Genomic DNA, 17893 nt, shown 5'->3' with positions numbered 1-17893 from the left:
TCACAAACGAACGTGGAATTAATTTATCCACTCAATTATGACAAAACATGCCTTTAATGTTGACTGCTAATTGGCGGGATGAAATGATAGAGGGGTGAAATGATAGAGGGGTGAAATGATAGAGGGGTGAAATGATAGAAGGCTTAAGTTATAGAGAGGTTAAATGATAGAGTTGTTCAATGATGTGGTGGTAGAAGTAGAACCCTTTTAAGTGATTGCATACTTATCAAATAGTTAAATAACACAAAAAATCAAAACTATAAAATTCTCACAGAAATTTGTTTCAGTAAAGTACCGGAACTCGATCTCGAGGAGCAGTATTCAAGGAACAACTGAGAATGAATTTTTTTAGCATGCAGTTTTTCATAAATCGTAGAGCTCAGATCTTAACTAAAGAGAGCTCTTTGGTTAAAGTCGCTTTTTGAGCATTTAAGTATTAGGTTGTTTAGTTGAAATGCCTTTGTTCATTTGCTTTAGCTTATTTGTTTTAATTAAAACATTTGATTGGTTAGAAGTAGTGTCACAACCTGAACAAACAACCATTTGCTTTCATCATTGCTTTCAACAAATTTGCGGACATTAACTTTAATTGATGGCGATTTGTTGTTTGCTATAAAGCTTAAAACAGGCAGTTATCAACAATGAAAAACATTTTTTTGATCAGCTTCAATTGGTTTATTTTGTTATGTAGCCCCATAATTGCTGTAAAAGAAAACAAACGGATTTTAATTCTACCCTCTGACAACAACAGTGGAATATTGCAAATGGTTCACCTGGCAAACTATTTATCAGAAGATGGCCATCAAGTAATTTTTGTGACAGGATCCAAAAACTACCAACCAGTGAAACAACTTCATTCCAACATCACAATTCATGAAGATCGGCATCAGTATATGGCTGGAGAAAAACTTTCAAGTGTATTGGATTATACGTTACTGAACAAGACATCCAGTTTTGAAGTCTTTCGAAATTTTGTGAAGGCCTTTGAAACCTTAAACAAGTTGCCCGAGTCGTATTTATCCGATGCCGAAACTTTAGACGATATGAAGACGTGCGATTTGGCGATTATAGCAGCACCTGGACCATTTTGGATGGGCGTGATCATTCCTTATAAATTGAACATTCCTTATATCACAATTAATCCTAGAACGGATCCCTGGTCACATGGAGTTGTAATATCACCAGTCGCTGAGTCGAACTTTGGATTGTCTTTCTTGGACAAGAGTTCTGGATTTTTTGAACGACTCTTCAATGCTTTTACTACGATTGTGGGTAATAAGATAATTTTGTGGATTGTGGACTTCAAATTTGGACACTTAGTTTCCGAGCTTGTGCCCGAGAGATCATTCAGATGGCCATCGGAATTATACCGTGAATCGGGAATGATTCTGGTCCAGCAGAATCCATTTTGCCTGGACTTCCCCAGAAACACAATGCCTCATTATCAAATGATAGGTGGATTCTCCGCTCAAAAGACATTGTATGCTTCTAACGAGGCTATGAAACCGTTCCTAGATTTCATCGGCCAATCGGGTTTTGTCATGATGACGTTAGGAAGTCAAGTCAAAACTATTCCTGACGATAAATTGGAACTATTCTTAAAAGTTTTTGCGAAATTGTCGCAGTTTAAGTTCAATGTTAGACATACAGGCCAAGTGGGAAAAGTACCTGAAAATGTGATGATCAATTCATGGCTACCTCAAAGTGACTTGATGACGCACCCAAACATAAAACTGTTCATAACTCACGGAGGATTGAACGGGCAAAATGAAGCAGCATACAACGGAGTCCCCATGCTAATTATGGCTATATATGGCGACCACTGGTACAACGCACGTCGTGCTAAACGTCTCGGAACTGCAGAGGTCCTCGATTTCTCCCATCTTTCGGAACCAAGTTTCTCTCATACCCTCAATCTTATGTTAAGCAACAAAACTTACTCTAAGAACGCATTTAAGTGTAAGAAAATACTGCAGTCCGTGCCTTCTGCGAAGGAAATTTCTTTATTTTGGATCAATCATGTCTTGGAGTTTGGCTATGACCACTTGCAGCCGCTGACAAAGAAAATGCCTTGGTGGAAAATTTTAATGTTGGATATTGTTTTGGTCGGTTGTTTATGCCTTTTGTTAATTTTCCTTCTCTCAGTCAGTTTATTAAAACTGATATTGAGACGCTTGATAAAAAAGTGAATGACAATACTTATCGAAGTCTATTGAAAAACAAATCACGGCTAAACACTTTCTTTTGCTATTGTAACTGTCATCACAAAGATTTTATACGACCGACAATAACATGGTGGTGTTTTTATGCAAAATGATTTATTTTCGTAGTATCTATGTACGTTGCGATTGTGAGTTATTCCTATCAATCAATTTTCAGGAGAGAATAGTTTTCGCGACCATTTTTCAATATTATCTTATCAGGTTGTTTCATTTTGTGTGAACGTTTAATTCAGGTCGAGGGTTTAATTTAGCCTGTGAAAATACCTTTAAGGGCCTAAACATGGGCTGAATTCGAGGGTTTCTGTTTAATCGTACATCCTAAGTGCGGTCCGAAAAATTCGGTCAAGACCCCCACATTTTAAATAATCTTCAAATTATATTTCTACTACAATTTCAAGGAGTTTAGTTTACCAATATTATCAGGTCTGAAAACTACATCAGTTTAAATGTGGTACTCAATTGGTATAGGAAAATCACATTAAAACTCTAATCTTAATCTGTGCAAACATCCATAAATTTTTCTTCAGTTTACTTTCGGATTTAGTTGATACGGTTCATCGAGAAAGTTCAAGGTGGGTTAAAATTTTCTTCAACTTCTGTTTTTTCTTAATAAATCGTAATTATAACGTTCTACACGTGTTTAATCAACGAAACCTAACAAATTTGTAATATAAAGTTTTATTGGAAAAAAAACGCAATTCAAAAAAAGTTATTGTGTACCCTCAAAAGCCCTTAAAATTTGTATTTAAATTCTAGGGAGTTAGATAACTCAGGTTTGATTTTAAAAAAACCTCCCAAAGAAGAACGTGAAAGTAAAAGGCAAAAAGAGCAAAAAAGACAAAAAAAAAACAAACAGGGAGATAAAAAGTGGAAAAAATATGGAAAAAAAGAGCGAAAAATTTCCTTCACTTTAGAGGTTACTTTTCCACAAGCTCTTACCAACTATATCCGGCACCTTTTTGACACCTGAATTTGCTCTGGCATCTACAACTCTTCTGTAAAAGAACAAATATTGGATTCGCTCATTCTGTTAACTGAAAACGTCTGTATCGAAGAACTTCAGGTGAGAAAACTGACGGCTGAAACACATTTTGCGGTCATTCGTTGTGAAGGCTGAGCTTACTAACTCAATTACCAAATTGTATAGCGCTTCAAGGCAATTTCAAGCCTTAAAGCTAAAATAGCATGACAAGCGAAATTTAATGTTAGCCATACGGATTTGTTCATTTTGTTCAACATTTATATTTAGCAACTATTATTTGTACACCATCTTCATTCATGAAATTAAACTGAAACTGAAACTCAAACTCAAACTACGCTATTATTGCCACGTATTCAAGAGTTCAAAATCACACAAATTTAGCTCAAATGGAGCAAGAGATACCCAACTTGGTAAGACAGATCCGATGAATTTTACGATTTTCCTACTAATTCAGAGAGTGCAGGGCACCGTATACCGTATTTCGAACCCTATCCTCAGCGTATTCAGAGAATCTTACAACATAGTAATCTACAACCAGTCAGAGATGCAATTTTGACATGTACGGCAGTATAAATAGAGCTTGAAAATCAGTTGAAACAGGTTATTTTTGTCTTATTAAACTGACATACAGTGCATTTTGAAGCACACTTTCTTGAGCGGTAAATTAACTGTTAACGTGTCTTGTTTTTGTAGATCATATTAATGATTGTACGGTTTTAACTTTACTTTGACTTGTGAAAAGAGAATTAACTTTGATATTCTCAAAACTTTCCTTCTGAGGAACGAAGTTCCTAAGTTAGAGAAATTTTCTGGTAAGCATAAAGACGGTTTCTCTTATTGGCTTTAGCGAAGCCTAGTATAAATCACAAATTGCGTTATTGAGCAATTGAGTTTATTGAAAAGCACAAAGTGCGAAAACTTACATTTATTAACTTTGATGATCGCGCATAGTCCTCCGAAAATATTGGGACATTGATTATGGAAACCAATTTTCCCATTCAGTTCCTAAGACAGTTATCTATAGCTGTACATCTGGGATTTTGCGATTTCAACTTATAGGGCGAGTTATTAAACAAAAGCTCGACAAAAATTTGATCGTTTTAATTTGATTTGTTTTGTTATTCTGAGAGAAACAAGTTCATTATACAGCAAAGCTGAGCAATTAGTTAACAGAACTAATTGAGCAACAAGTAATGCAACGGTAATTTACAACATAACGGATAATACAGTTCACAATAGTTAACTGCAAAAACAAAATATCCGGACAGATTTGAAACCGCTGAAACGAACTGGGCGGGGCAAAGTTTTCCTTGACTTTGATAGGAGAGCAGCCGTAACATTCGTCCTTTATTGACTAACTTTCCTAATCATTGGCATGTCTGTGTTAATAAATTTTCTTCCGGTGGCATTTCCCCGAGCATTTTTTTTCGGTCAATGATTTTTTAGCATCCACTTCTTTGGTCATTTACTGTTCTTCCAACCGCTCTTATTGTTAGGAGTTGATGCTTAAATAGCATTAAAGCATTTGAAAAATAGTAGAGTGATAAAGAAACGATAAAAGGAAAGAAGATGAGACAGGCGCTAAAAATATAAGAGACAGAGGGGAAGAGTGAGAAAAAGATGAGGAACGAAAATATGAGAAATGCAGAATAAGCAAGATTCAAAAAGAAAAAAGTTCACATTAACCCCTTAAAAGTTGACTTTGATGCAAAACCTACTTAATGCTATACCATTTGATGGAAGATAGAAATTCTGCTAGAGACATGTCCATAAAACACAACATTACGATGCAGAGTTATACCCCAAAACTTCCGTCTTAGTAAAATTGGCTCGAAAATTAGTTACATACAATGAAGGAATTTAGGTGAAATCCTTTGTATCTTACTTTTCGCAAAAAGGGTTCCGCCATTTTTGCGAAATAAAAGGAGGTATGAAAAGTAGGTAACAAATCTTGTACCACGTTTCCGCTCAAATTAGGTATCTATTATTCGCGCGCACTTTGATCATGCAATAAGCACTTTAATAAAGATTTAATTGAAATTTTCAAAGCTTCAAAGTGCTTTAAATACATGCAGCCACAAAATTTTTTTTCCTAAAAACCCTTCGCGCATCAAAGACTTTGTATATCATTGTGGGACTGGTCAATTTTAAAAAGTAGTAATAATTAGTACTAATAAGTAGTAATAGTTCGTAATAAAGTACTATAAGAAGTAATAGAGTAGTAATGAAGTACTCTTGGTAGTAATAAGTTAGGCTTAATTAAATAAGTAGTAATTAATTTAGGCTTAATTGCGGATTATATGCGAAATAGAGCTCCATTGTGTGCGAAAAATCGATACATAAATGGAGCGGATGCGTGATACAACTTGCGCGAAAAAAATGTTTTTAAGTTTGTACTTGTATTTCGCGGCTAAAATTAGGACACTTTTGCGAACACGAGATACGATATTCCCTTCCATTTCGAGATACGATATTCCCTTCCATATTCCCTACTGGTAGTAATAAGTTAGGCTTAATTAAATAAGCAGTAATTAATTTAGGCTTAATTGCGGATTATATGCGAAATCGAGCTCCATTGTGTGCGAAAAATCGATACATAAATGGAGCGGATGCGTGATACAACTTGCGCGAAAAATAGGTTTTTAAGTTTGTACTTGTATTTCGCGGCTAAAATTAGGACACTTTTGAGAACACGAGACGCGATATTCCCTTCCATTTTGCCGGTATCTACTAAAGTACCTATTTTCCGCAATATTGTTCCACTTTCAATGTATTAACATAGTAAAAACGAACACGAGATACACGCATCGGGCATATCTCCCCGTGACAATTTGGGTATACCTCTGCATCGTAATGAACTCTCTGCTTCTCTCTCTCTCTCTCTCTCTCTCTCTCTCTTTGTCTCAGAATGATGTATGAAAAAAACAGTTTGTTTTACTCTTTTTGTTTCTTTTCAGCAGATTGACCCCAACACTGTTGTTGACGTGTTTCAATGACTTTTGCATCTTGTTTGAATGACACTTAACCATCTAAATTGAGCATAACTCAAAATAACTTACCATTTAATTTTCTTCCGATCAACACCGATAATTCTTTCTTCTATGTTGAATATGTATAAGTGATAATGTATGTTCCTACAAGGGAAGATCACTGGAAATGCATTGCATGATAATTGAGTAACTCTGATTTTATGTCGATTGATCTCAGAGAACAAGAAAACATTTTGTTGGTGAAATGATATGTAGTACATATATATTTTAGTACGCTTACAATGTTGGAAAAATAAAAAGATATATAAGCAAGTTTTGAGCCCATGCCCCAAATTACAACTGCCTTCTTTCCTGTTGCCGGATCGAAACTTCAACCTCCGATTCCAAACCATTCAAACAAGCCACTGGACTACGGTTTTTTATTTTTTAAAGAGAAATTGAACAGCAAATTTGCAATAAGACACAGAGTTTAGTGAACATTATTTTCTTTTATCCGTTAACACCTTGTTCCCTTAAAAATGAACTCCACGATGCTTCGCAAACATGTTGTTCGGTAGCTCTTAAACAAGGTATTAGGCGGACCCTCAAACGTGTGTTTTTCTTTTTCTTAAAAATGCACACAACTTTTTGTTTCCGTTATACTTTTCGTCTTATCATGTCTGATTTTTAAGATATAGGATTTCAATTTCAATTTTCGGCTCAAAAAGAAAAAAAAAACATTTAAACCGCTTTGTTCATTCACTGTTTATTAAGTTTTTGCTCTACGAGATGTCCGATTTCCAAAAAAAATCAGTTTGAAATCAAGATCAAGTCTCGATGCAAAAAAAAACAACCAGAAGAGCCCCAAAAATGTAAAAAAAACAGAGAAGACTTAGTTAACGATGCTTTGAATGTTTTCAAATCCTTATCGATCATATTATAGTGAACCAGGGTTTTCGCCTGCTACGATACATTCCTAGAATTAAAGTTAGACTATTTCTGAAAGAATATGTTGTTTTTCGAAAATTGCTGCAAAAAAAGTGTGTTCGAAAAAAAAGCAAAGTTTTCAATGAAAATGGGTTGTCAATAGGCTGAAAAAGCTTTCCTTTTCCGCCAGATTGTTGTTTTTACTCTTGGCAGCATACTGTATTTCACCGTTTCAAGCAGATTTCAGATATGTGTTGCACATAAATGGATTTGGGCTGCATATTAGCTGAAGAAATTATTCCATTAATGGTTTTGCAAAACAGGGCTTATATCAATGAAAAATGGAAATACGTCATTAGCTTCTTTCAATGTAACAGCAACCGAGATGAATTTTCAAGCTTTAGCCAGAGATTAACTTACGAAATTATTGAGAAACTGCCAGAACCATTAACCAGCTGTACCAGGGTGTAACAATTCGTAGTCATTGAAGGATGGTTAATTGTATATTGGAACTCACGTGCTGTTTGCAAAAAACGAACACATCTTTAACGGGTTTTTCTCGATCTCTAAAGAAAGCATTTGTATAAAATCCTGTGTAAAAAAAGTGACAGATTAGACACGAAAAACTATCGAAAAACAACAGTTAATCCATTACTAGCAGAATTATTGACCGTCTTATGTTACAAATAACACACTTCTTTGACTACAACAAAATTACTAAAAATAGATCGTTTTTCAAACACAAAAGTTATGTCTAGACACAATCATTTTTAAAACTGAAAAGTCTTTCACAGCATTGGAGAAAAATGTTATGACAGTTCTTTTAGACTTAGCAAAAGCTTTCACAACAATAAATTTAGGCACTTTTAGTATTAAATATGAAAAAAATGGCTTTGGGGAAATTGCAAGGAATCTTTCATACTAGCTTCTTTGTAACAGGCAACAGTGTGTTAATAAGAATTGACTGATAACTTCGAACTGCTCTGTCATAAACCATTGTGTTTATCAAACAAAAGTTCTCGTTGCTACATTTTTCATAATGTACCTCTACCATTTTAACGGAAAAAACGCAGCAAATGCAAGTGGCGTCCATTTTACGACAATAGACAATCAACAATAGCAGATGTTTGTGTGCAGTTCTTGACATTGTGCAGTTCTTTAACAAAGTTATTAGAAACCAATTAGCGAATAAAAAATTTGGAATTCTCGAACCACGTACTGCATGCGGCCTGTTTCTGGAAACAAAAACTCCTCCCGCAGAGAAGCTCCAAATGTTGAAATTTTCCCGGAACACTTCAGAGTATTGACAGACAAAACATCTAACCAGAAAGAGCTCAATATAAATTAGTGCTTCGCAGATAGCATGAAAGAGCGTACAATTATTATTTTTCCTGACTTTCAATTGTAAGCCTAATTGGAGTAACGGCTCGATTATTAGAAACCATATTTGTGGAATGAACTTTCATTGGCAAATAGAACAAAGCAACAGAGGAAATGCTTAATAGAAGCAAACAAGTTTCAATAGACAAAAAGTTACAGGATTTATATATCAGCGCTTTTTTCAGAAGGAGTTTTCTGAAGCAGTAAACTGAACTTTAGTGATTTTTCTGATTTTTTTTCCAAACGATATTATTATTATTAATATTATTATTATTATTATTATTATTATTATTATTATTATTATTATTATTATTATTATTATTATTATTATGATTATTATTATTATTATTATTATTATTATTATTGTTATTATTATTATTATTATTATTATTATTATTATTATTATTATTATTATTATTATTATTATTATTATTAGTATTATTATTATTATTATTATTATTATTATTATTATTATTATTATTATTATTATTATTATTATTATTATTATTATTATTATTATTATTATTATTATTATTATTATTATTATTATTATTATTATTATTATTATTATTATTATTATTATTATTATTATTAGCTTGACTTGGTACCCGCGATGCGGGAATCACTTTGTTAATTAATTACATAAACAGGACCAATTAACAAGATACTGATAGTATTTAAAGTTCACAGCCTTTAATTTCAACAGAGAGTTCAACCGTTTCCGAAATAACACTGTTGGACATGTCCAGTCAAAAGTTGAGATGTCATCTCGCTGGGTGAGAGCATTTGCATATCTCAAAACTCTCAAGACAAAATACTCTTCCAATTTGACTGATTTCGTCCAATTAAAATTTGTCCTCAAAATTTGTTTTGCTGCAGAACGGTTACTGCGTAGTCCCTTGAAAACTTTCCAATAATCACCAAACTTAAGGGCAGTATCACAGTCGTAAATTTTCAGCATAAGAAGATCATTTCGAACCAAGAGAAAACTGATTGGAAACAAATTGTTGTATATGAGGCTCTGATTGTAGTCACTATCTGTAATAAATTTCTTATTCAAAGCCCACTTGAGCGCTCGTCTTTGCATCTTTTTTAGTTTTCTGCAGTTTGGCCAATCTGAGAACCATACATTTGACGCGTAAAGGAGAATTGATAAAATGTAACTTTTGTATAAACTTACTTTTACTCTCGTATTTGTAGAAAAGGGAACGTTCTTTGATTTTTATTCTCACGTAATGTAACATTAATGAAGTGGTTATTTTAATTTACATGTTTGAGATTGAAAAACTACACGTCCTCAAGTCAAAACTAGTCCTGGAAGTTAAGACTCAACATAAAGCACAAAACAGAAAAAGTAATTTTTAGGCAATTTTGTTTTCTGCATAGTTTTGTCATCTTCTAAGTTTTTGGTGCCTTTTTATTTTCTATACAGAGCGCATTTGATGTCAACAAATACCGTTAAAAACTGTCCCTCTTATAATGAAAAACAATATTCTTGATTATAAACGTCAACGAAAGACTTTAGAAAGACGTTTTTGTTGAACTGTAACTGCATGCCGCTTAAAGAGATTCTTGAACAAAATATTTCCAAACGTTGTATTAAATAATTAATGGAAATTTTAAAAATTTAGATAGCGAAGCTGCAGCTGCAGAACCCAAATTTTACTTAAAACACTCACACTTAGATTGGAACAAAACTTTGAAACTTTTGTTCACAAATTTTGTCACTTTGATTAATTAATCTCAAAAATTACCTTTTAATCAATCTGACCCTTTCTTCTTCTTGTTTATTTGAAAAACAATTGATAGTGTTAGATAACGTCAGTTGTTGGTTTCTGAAACGCATCTAAACTACAGATTTTGTATATAATTTCTTTTTGTTTTTTTATAGTATTTACAGTTTTGGATTGTCGTATTTATTCATTTTTCAGTAAAATTAGTTTTTAGGTATTGCAGCTGATTTAACAGAAAGGACTTGTTTTTCAATGATATTAAGAAATAACTCAACAAATAAGCAATAATTGTGCTCCATAACTCAAAAAAAACGAATAGCACCATGAAGCAAACTTATTTAAGTTTCATCTAATTGCCTATAATACCTGGCATTAACAAGATGCAGTAACAGGGTAACAAACTACCGAAATGGGTAAATGGGTAATTCAAATTAAAAATTCATAAAAATAAAAATCAACTGAAAATACTAACAATGATCTCGAAATTTTTTCAACGAAAGACATTTGTACTTGTCATTATGACTCCTTAGCTGCTCGTTAAGTATTTCGATCAATACAGCTATGCAATGTTAGAACACATGAATTGCTTTTAGTACCATTCATGAAACAGGGAAGAGTAAATTGTTAAAATGTCGGAAAAGGTTCCTAAACGAAATTCTCACGCCACTTTGGAAGAAATTCGAAAATGGCTCACGCTTTAAAAGTTTCTCAAACCAATCAAGTTTCACTTTTGAATTATTGCATTAAGGCGCTTATTTAAATTGGTGTGGAAAACACACTTATGAAAAAAAACCACGATAAATTAAACACATTTTTTCTAAAGCATCTCTTGGAAAAAACGACGATAAGACCAATGATAGCCTCGATAAGATTTCACGGCTATTGAAAATTTTAGCTCATGCACAACTCTCAAACAAAACAACAGCTCAGAAGCAAATATTTTAAAAAAAACTATGAATTAATATGTTTTCTCTTTTTTTGGAAAGATCAACTTTGGTTTTCCGAGGGTTTCTTTGTTTTTCAAAAATTTGATGATTTGCAGTCGGAACATTATGTTCGCAACGCACATTTCCAAGTCTCCTGGTTACCAAGTCTGCATTTCCAAGACTGCAGTACACTACAGACGTTTTTTTATGAGTTTCAATTGTTCTCAGAAGTTTGGATACTTTCCAAACAGTAATAGGACAGCTCAAAAAAGCTAAACAAAAAACTAATTATATATAATTAATGATTCAATGATTTATTTAATTTTTTTTTCTTAAAAAAATATTATCAATTGAATGAATGTTTTAATAATAACAATTCTGTTTTGAAAATTCTGTTTTGAAAAAAATTCTGTTTTGAAAATTCTGTTTTTTGGGCTATAATAGCATGTAATTGTTTGAAAACACCTGCCAAACGAACTTAAAACCAGAATCCTGAAAGAACGAAGAGCAAAGTTTTGTCTATAATGGAAGAACTGATTTTATTGAAACACAATGAAGTTTAAAACAAGATCTTGCCAAGATCCCGGACTCATTGATTGTCTTCAAAAGAACAAATATAGACTTCTATCCGATGCTTTATCAGACTCAAAGTTCTTTTCAAATGTGCTTGAGTTGTTCGCTAACCAGACATAAATAGACCGCAGTAAAAAAAATTGTCAAAATGCAGTGCTTCATATTAAAAAAAATGCTTCTGAAAGCTGTCTATGGTCCTGAGAAAAAAAACTTGAATTCCCAGCACATCTCTTCTCAGATCTTGCGTCCCCACAGCAATCGTTTCCAAGTTCTTGCAAGTCGTCAACATCTTTTGCAAGTCTTGTTGTGGATCTTTCCAAGATCTTGGAAGCGTTTGCGTGGGCCTTGGCACCGGGTAGTGTTTTTGAGTCCAGGGAAAGTGCAGTGTTCCTCTTCGAAAGATCTATCGCGGACTTGGAAAAAATGTCGAGGGAATCCGAAATCTTGGGTGGTTTTGGTGCAAACAATGTGGCTCCGAGCAACTGGGGACAAACAAACGTTTTACATTAGACAAATTGGAGAGTTAATCCTCTGCATCCACTCCTCATTCTATTTCAATAGGCCAGAAGTATTTGCTGTTATTGCATTGGTCGGGTTGCGGTTCTCATTTTTTCTAGCATAAACTATTTTCTACTCTTTGCTGTAACCATCCATATTGTTAACCGTTTAAAGCAGCGAATGCTTCTTTCTCGATATGTTTCGTATGAATTCGCATGTTCAGAATTCAGACCACGCACGTTAAAATGCCGCAAATCCACATTACCATAATGTATTATGAAGGAAGCTTCTACGATCTTCATCAGAAATTGTTCTGGCTTGAACTTTGAGTACAAATAAGAGATCAAACTTACTCTTTGAACCGATATTTTCTATGAAAATGTTAGAGGTTTGTATACTCAACCCGCATAAGTGATGAAATGATATTCTCAATAACATTCTGAAATGAGGCATGCGCACCTTCAATTTCAAATAACTTTTAAGGTGCCATAAAAAGACCACACGTTTCAAATTCTGCTCATTTTGCTGGATCAAAAATAAAGATGTATATATCGCAAACTTTCAATAAGTTACTCTATATAGGCCTGTATAATAAAAATGTCATCGAAGGAGCAAATTTGGGGTCTCCATACTCTTCTAGTATACTCCTCCATACTCTTCCTAATTTCGGCGCAATTTAGAATTGCGCTTGCCTCGATTCATCTCTACGCATCAATTGCAAAATTTATTCGTCTCCGCTGTTGTAGAAAACTCACTCTGTTGTTAGAAATATTGCTTACCAGTGCAGTTATCACGCAAAACACGTCACTATTGAGATTACTTGAAGAGAAACGTTTATTTTGTAAAAGAACACCATGGATGAGGTGATAGAGGTACATGAAAAAAAATTAGAATCTTTGGGACCACTCCCAGAAGTTAAACACAAACTTTTTTCCACACTATTTTGACTCTTAGTAGCGGTATGTCAAATCAAAAGCCCGCTATTTCAAATAAAGACCAGCTGTTTTGAATTATTTCAAGTCTGCAAGGACACTTTAATTCAAATTTCGATTTATAAGGGTTCCCGCTTTTTTAATCGAAAAAACTTTTGAATTCCCGCTTCTAATTTTGCCCCATGTTCCCAATACTTTGATACTTGCTTACCAGAAATCTGTAATAGCCGTTTATAGAGTGGCTAATTCTGCCTCATTGTGGTGCTTATTTGTCAGTGCTCAAAAAACTGTAGTTGAGGACATTGACCATGACGTAATTAAAAAGGACACAGATTCAATTGAGTACTTAACCTATCTATAGCATACCTAACATTAAAATACATAAACGCAATAAATCAGTAATCATCACCTATCTGGTATAAAATAGCTTGGAGGTTAGTTTCTCAATTGTCATCTCTAACCTGTCGGACCAGAGATATTGGAAAATTTGCTTGTTGAAGCTTTTTTGTGATCTGCTGTTTGATATGTCATTTAGTGAAAAAGAATCTTAAGTTTTCAGAAGGCAATTGCCAGAAAGAATCTGCTAAGGTCAAGCTTATTAAGTGAGCATTCTTTCAAGACCAAATTGAACAGTAGAGTTAGAATAGCCAGATAAACAAAACCCATTGCTACATTTCTGTCACAGCCATACTGATTTGTTCAATTTGTTAATACATATAATTAGTTACTACTAATAGCACTTCATTATCTTTTGCGAAGTGAAACTCAAACTGAACTCGAAGTGTCTTCGCGCTCACCCAATAACGCTATCCGTTTTGCGACGTGGGAACGACTTGAACAATGCATTACAAGACTGCTTCAGATATTATATACTTGGTTTAAGATAATACTTGATCTTGATAGGGAAAGTTGGACAAATTTCCATATCGTTAACAAACTTCTCATAACAGCCAATCGACTAAATAGAAATGATAGAAAGATACAAAATACAATCAAAACTACAAAAATCTTAGAAAAAATATGAACATTCAGTCAACATGCAATTTTCACATGTTAAACCACGTCGCCAGCAGCATATCAGGCGCTTGCAAAACCTCCAAAAATCAGTTAAAACTGTATAATTTTGTCTTACTGGAGTGACATACAGTGCGCTTGGAAGCACAATCCGTGAGCAGTTTTTACTTGCTACTGTGTCCTGTTCCTGTAGATCAACTTTGTGATTTGTACAGCATTCCTCAACTTCAACTTACTGAAAATAAAAATTGACGTTAAATTTTTCTTACTTGAAACTATGTTTCTATTCAGTTGAGTCATAAGATAGACAGATGATTGATTTAATTGATGAACTATTTGCCTAAGTGGATTCGGTTTTGCTGAGCTCTAAACCCGAAGGTGGAAGAGGGAATGAGTCATCTGAAAAGTCTACTCACAGGCAACACAAAACAAGCAACGTCTCGACTAGGGTACTATGGGCAGTTCTATAGTGCTGCCTGCAGCGCTCTGAAGAAGAAGTTTGGCGACCTCATTTGATCATCGATGCACATCACACAAGTCTCCGCAAAGCAAGGAAAATGAATCCTCACGTTTCATAAGGTCTGATAAATTTATCATTTAGTGTTTCTGACTTTTTGAACGCGCCTAAGAAGTACAGAAAAGTTTGTGATCTCCAATCATGAATCACAGTGTATTTTACAGTAAACAAACTGCCTCTTGTTCTCAAGAGAATTGTTATTCTATATTGATGTTGATGATGATGAAAACCAGCATGATCTGATGTGCATAAAATTAGGCTAGTCAGCCTTAAGGGAGAGCAGAAACAAGCAGACCGAAGACACACTAAAAAAGGCAAGCTAATGACGTTAGAAAAATTTGGATTTTTTTTTTGGAACATGAGTGTGATTGATCGGTAAGCAGCACTGGGAAGCAACGCTTATATTACAAATCTCGGCGCAAAAAGCATTCAATCAAATTTTGTAAAGTCAATGCGTGCGGTATAAATGCATATACCAAGATCCACAACCGATTGCTACATAGAGAAAATTAAATGGCGAGAGTGATCAAGCAGTCAACTTAAGGGCAGCAACAATCAGTTCATGTGTCAAGACAGAGCGGTGGTTACAAGATGAGCACATATCCTCTCCTCGGTAGTGGATCAACGCTTCCAATCACCGATTCAGAGCCCAATGCGTCGCCGCTACGTTCATCATAGCTGCCTGAATTCAATCAAAGCTTGTGCACCTGTCAATCGCACTGGGAAATACAAAATACAACTACAATAAGCTGAAGCAAAGCCTCAAACACTTGAATGTTCTGCCAAAAAAGAGCTTCAGCTTGATCAAGTTTGGTCAAGACGGTTATTAGCTACAACGCTACATATTATATATAAGTACCATTACATATATATATATATATATATATATATATATATATATATATATATATATATATATATATATATATATATATATATATATATATATATATATATGTATATAATGGAAATGACCTAAAGTTTTGTACAACGAGAATATTATTTGTCTTCTGCAAATACGTATGGGTAATTAGTGTGCCAGAATGCGACAGATAACTAGGTTTTCCGCAACAAATTTCCGAAAGTGAGTAACAGTTTGGGCTGTGATTATATGCGACCTTTGTCGCATTAAGTTTGCGGTTACGCCCTTACACTGATATGCAATCAAGATTTCTACCGTTCATTCCTTAATGCCATGCATATCATTCAACTCTTGGCCAGATACAGCAATTCAAGTATTACATCAAAATATCAAAATTTTGTAGGCACAGCATTTTGTTACAATTTGAAAGGCACATTCTCCAATTGAGGTATTTGATTAGTTATCAAAAGTACCACAACCAGCACAAACACAACCATTTCTTTATTCATTGCTGGCATTAAACGTGCAGATATTAAGTTTAAACGATGGTAAATAGTTGTTATTAATTATAAAAGCAAGAAACCGACCAACCATCAACAATGACGAACTTTCTGCTGAGCACAAACTTTCTTTTTCTAATTTTAACATGCAGCCCCGCAATCTCTGTGAAAGAGAGCAAGCGGATTCTAATTCTACCTTCCGACAACAACAGTGGAATTTTGCAAATGGTCTATTTGGCAAACTATTTATCAGAAGACGGTCATCACGTCATTTTTGTAACAGGATCCAAAAACTACAAACCAGTTAAGCAACTTCACCCTAACATTACAGTCCACGAAGACAGACATCAATACTTGGTAAATGAGAAGTTGTCCAAACTTCTCGATCAAACTTTGGAGCAGAAAACGTCGATTCTTGATCTTTTCCTGAGCGCGTCATCGGCTTTTGAGACGATGAACAAATTGCCAGAGTCGTATCTAACAGACGACGCAACGCTGGCAGATATGAAATCTTGTGATCTGGCAATCTTTTTGACTCCAGATCCATTCTGGCCAGCTTTGGTTATTCCGTACAAACTGGATATTCCTTACATAGTAGTCAATCCAAGGACAGATCCCTGGTCGCATGGAGTTGTAATGTCGCCAGTGGCCGAGCCAAATTTCGGATTTTCGTATTTGGATGAGAACTCTGGTTTTATTGAGCGCTTTTTCAACGCTTTTACTGTGGTTATTGGTAATAACTTAGTTTCATGGATAATTGATTATAGATATGGACATATCATTTCTGATCTTGCGCCCGAAAAACCCTATAAATGGCCCTCAGAATTATATCGCGAGTCAGGAATGGTGTTTGTCCAGCAAAACCCAATTTGTCTCGACTTCCCCAGAAATACAATGCCTCACTATCAAATGATTGGAGGGTTTTCGGCCCAAAAGAAATCTTCCGCTTCTAACGAAATCATGAAACCGTTTCTAGATTTCATCGGCCAATCAGATTTCGTCATGATGACTTTCGGAAGTCAAGTTAAAACTATTCCCGATGACAGGTTAGAGCTATTTTTAAATGCGTTTGCGAAGCAGTCGCAGTTTAAGTTCATAGTCAGACATACGGGAAAAGTGGACGAGTTACCTAAAAATGTGATGATCAATTCCTGGCTACCCCAGAGTGACTTGATGGCTCATCCAAACATTAAGTTGTTCATAACTCACGGAGGACTAAATGGACAAAATGAGGGCGCGTACAATGGAGTCCCAATGTTGGTTGTTGCGATATATGGTGATCACTGGTACAACGGACGTCGTGCCAAACGCCTCGGAACTGCAGAGGTCCTGGATTTCTCGGATGTCTCAGAACCGAGTTTCTCAGATACGCTGAATTTGATGCTGACCACCAAGTCATATTCTGAAAATGCTATTAAATGCATGAACGTTCTGCAATCACTGCCAACAGCAAAAGAAACATCTCTTTTTTGGATCAACCATGTTTTAGAGTTTGGTTATGACCACTTGCAGCCGTTAACTAAGCACATGCCGTGGTGGAAAATGATAATGCTCGATATTGTTTTGGTTGTTTCTCTTTGCTCAGTGGTTGGCTTTCTTCTAACTGCGTGGCTATTTAAACTGGCGTTGAAATGTGTGAAATCAAAAATAAAAAGAAAAACTGATTAGAAATTTCTAAAACTGAAAATTTTTTAGTTAAATGGAGAATTTTTGTTCGATATCACCAATGACTGAGACTGGAAACTTTCAGATAACGTTTCCTTTCTATAATAAATGGAAGCTATTTGTTCAAATGTATTATTAAATGCTTTATTAATGTGATTTCTCACTATTTTAAAATCTAAGTTGAATTTCATCC

At 34.5% G+C, this 17893-nt stretch overlaps 2 protein-coding genes across 2 annotated transcripts; both read left to right on the top strand.

The window, feature by feature from the left end:
• The first annotated feature begins 545 nt into the window (after positions 1 to 545).
• LOC142345452 (UDP-glucuronosyltransferase 3A1-like) lies at positions 546 to 2364 on the top strand. The gene has a single exon (XM_075397507.1). It carries the CDS (start codon positions 642 to 644, stop codon positions 2187 to 2189), a length of 1548 nt encoding a protein of 515 aa, XP_075253622.1. The 5' UTR covers positions 546 to 641; the 3' UTR covers positions 2190 to 2364.
• A 13571-nt stretch (positions 2365 to 15935) lies between these two features.
• Positions 15936 to 17893, top strand: LOC142345451 (UDP-glucuronosyltransferase-like). Its single transcript, XM_075397506.1, has one exon. It carries the CDS (start codon positions 16135 to 16137, stop codon positions 17701 to 17703), a length of 1569 nt encoding a protein of 522 aa, XP_075253621.1. The 5' UTR covers positions 15936 to 16134; the 3' UTR covers positions 17704 to 17893.

Source organism: Convolutriloba macropyga, chromosome 9 (genome assembly GCF_964194025.1).
Source record: "Convolutriloba macropyga chromosome 9, txConMacr16.3, whole genome shotgun sequence".
Taxonomy (NCBI): Eukaryota; Metazoa; Xenacoelomorpha; order Acoela; family Convolutidae; genus Convolutriloba; species Convolutriloba macropyga.
The sequence above is the reverse complement of the archived record's forward strand: the minus strand, read 5'-3'. Positions and strand labels throughout refer to the sequence as shown.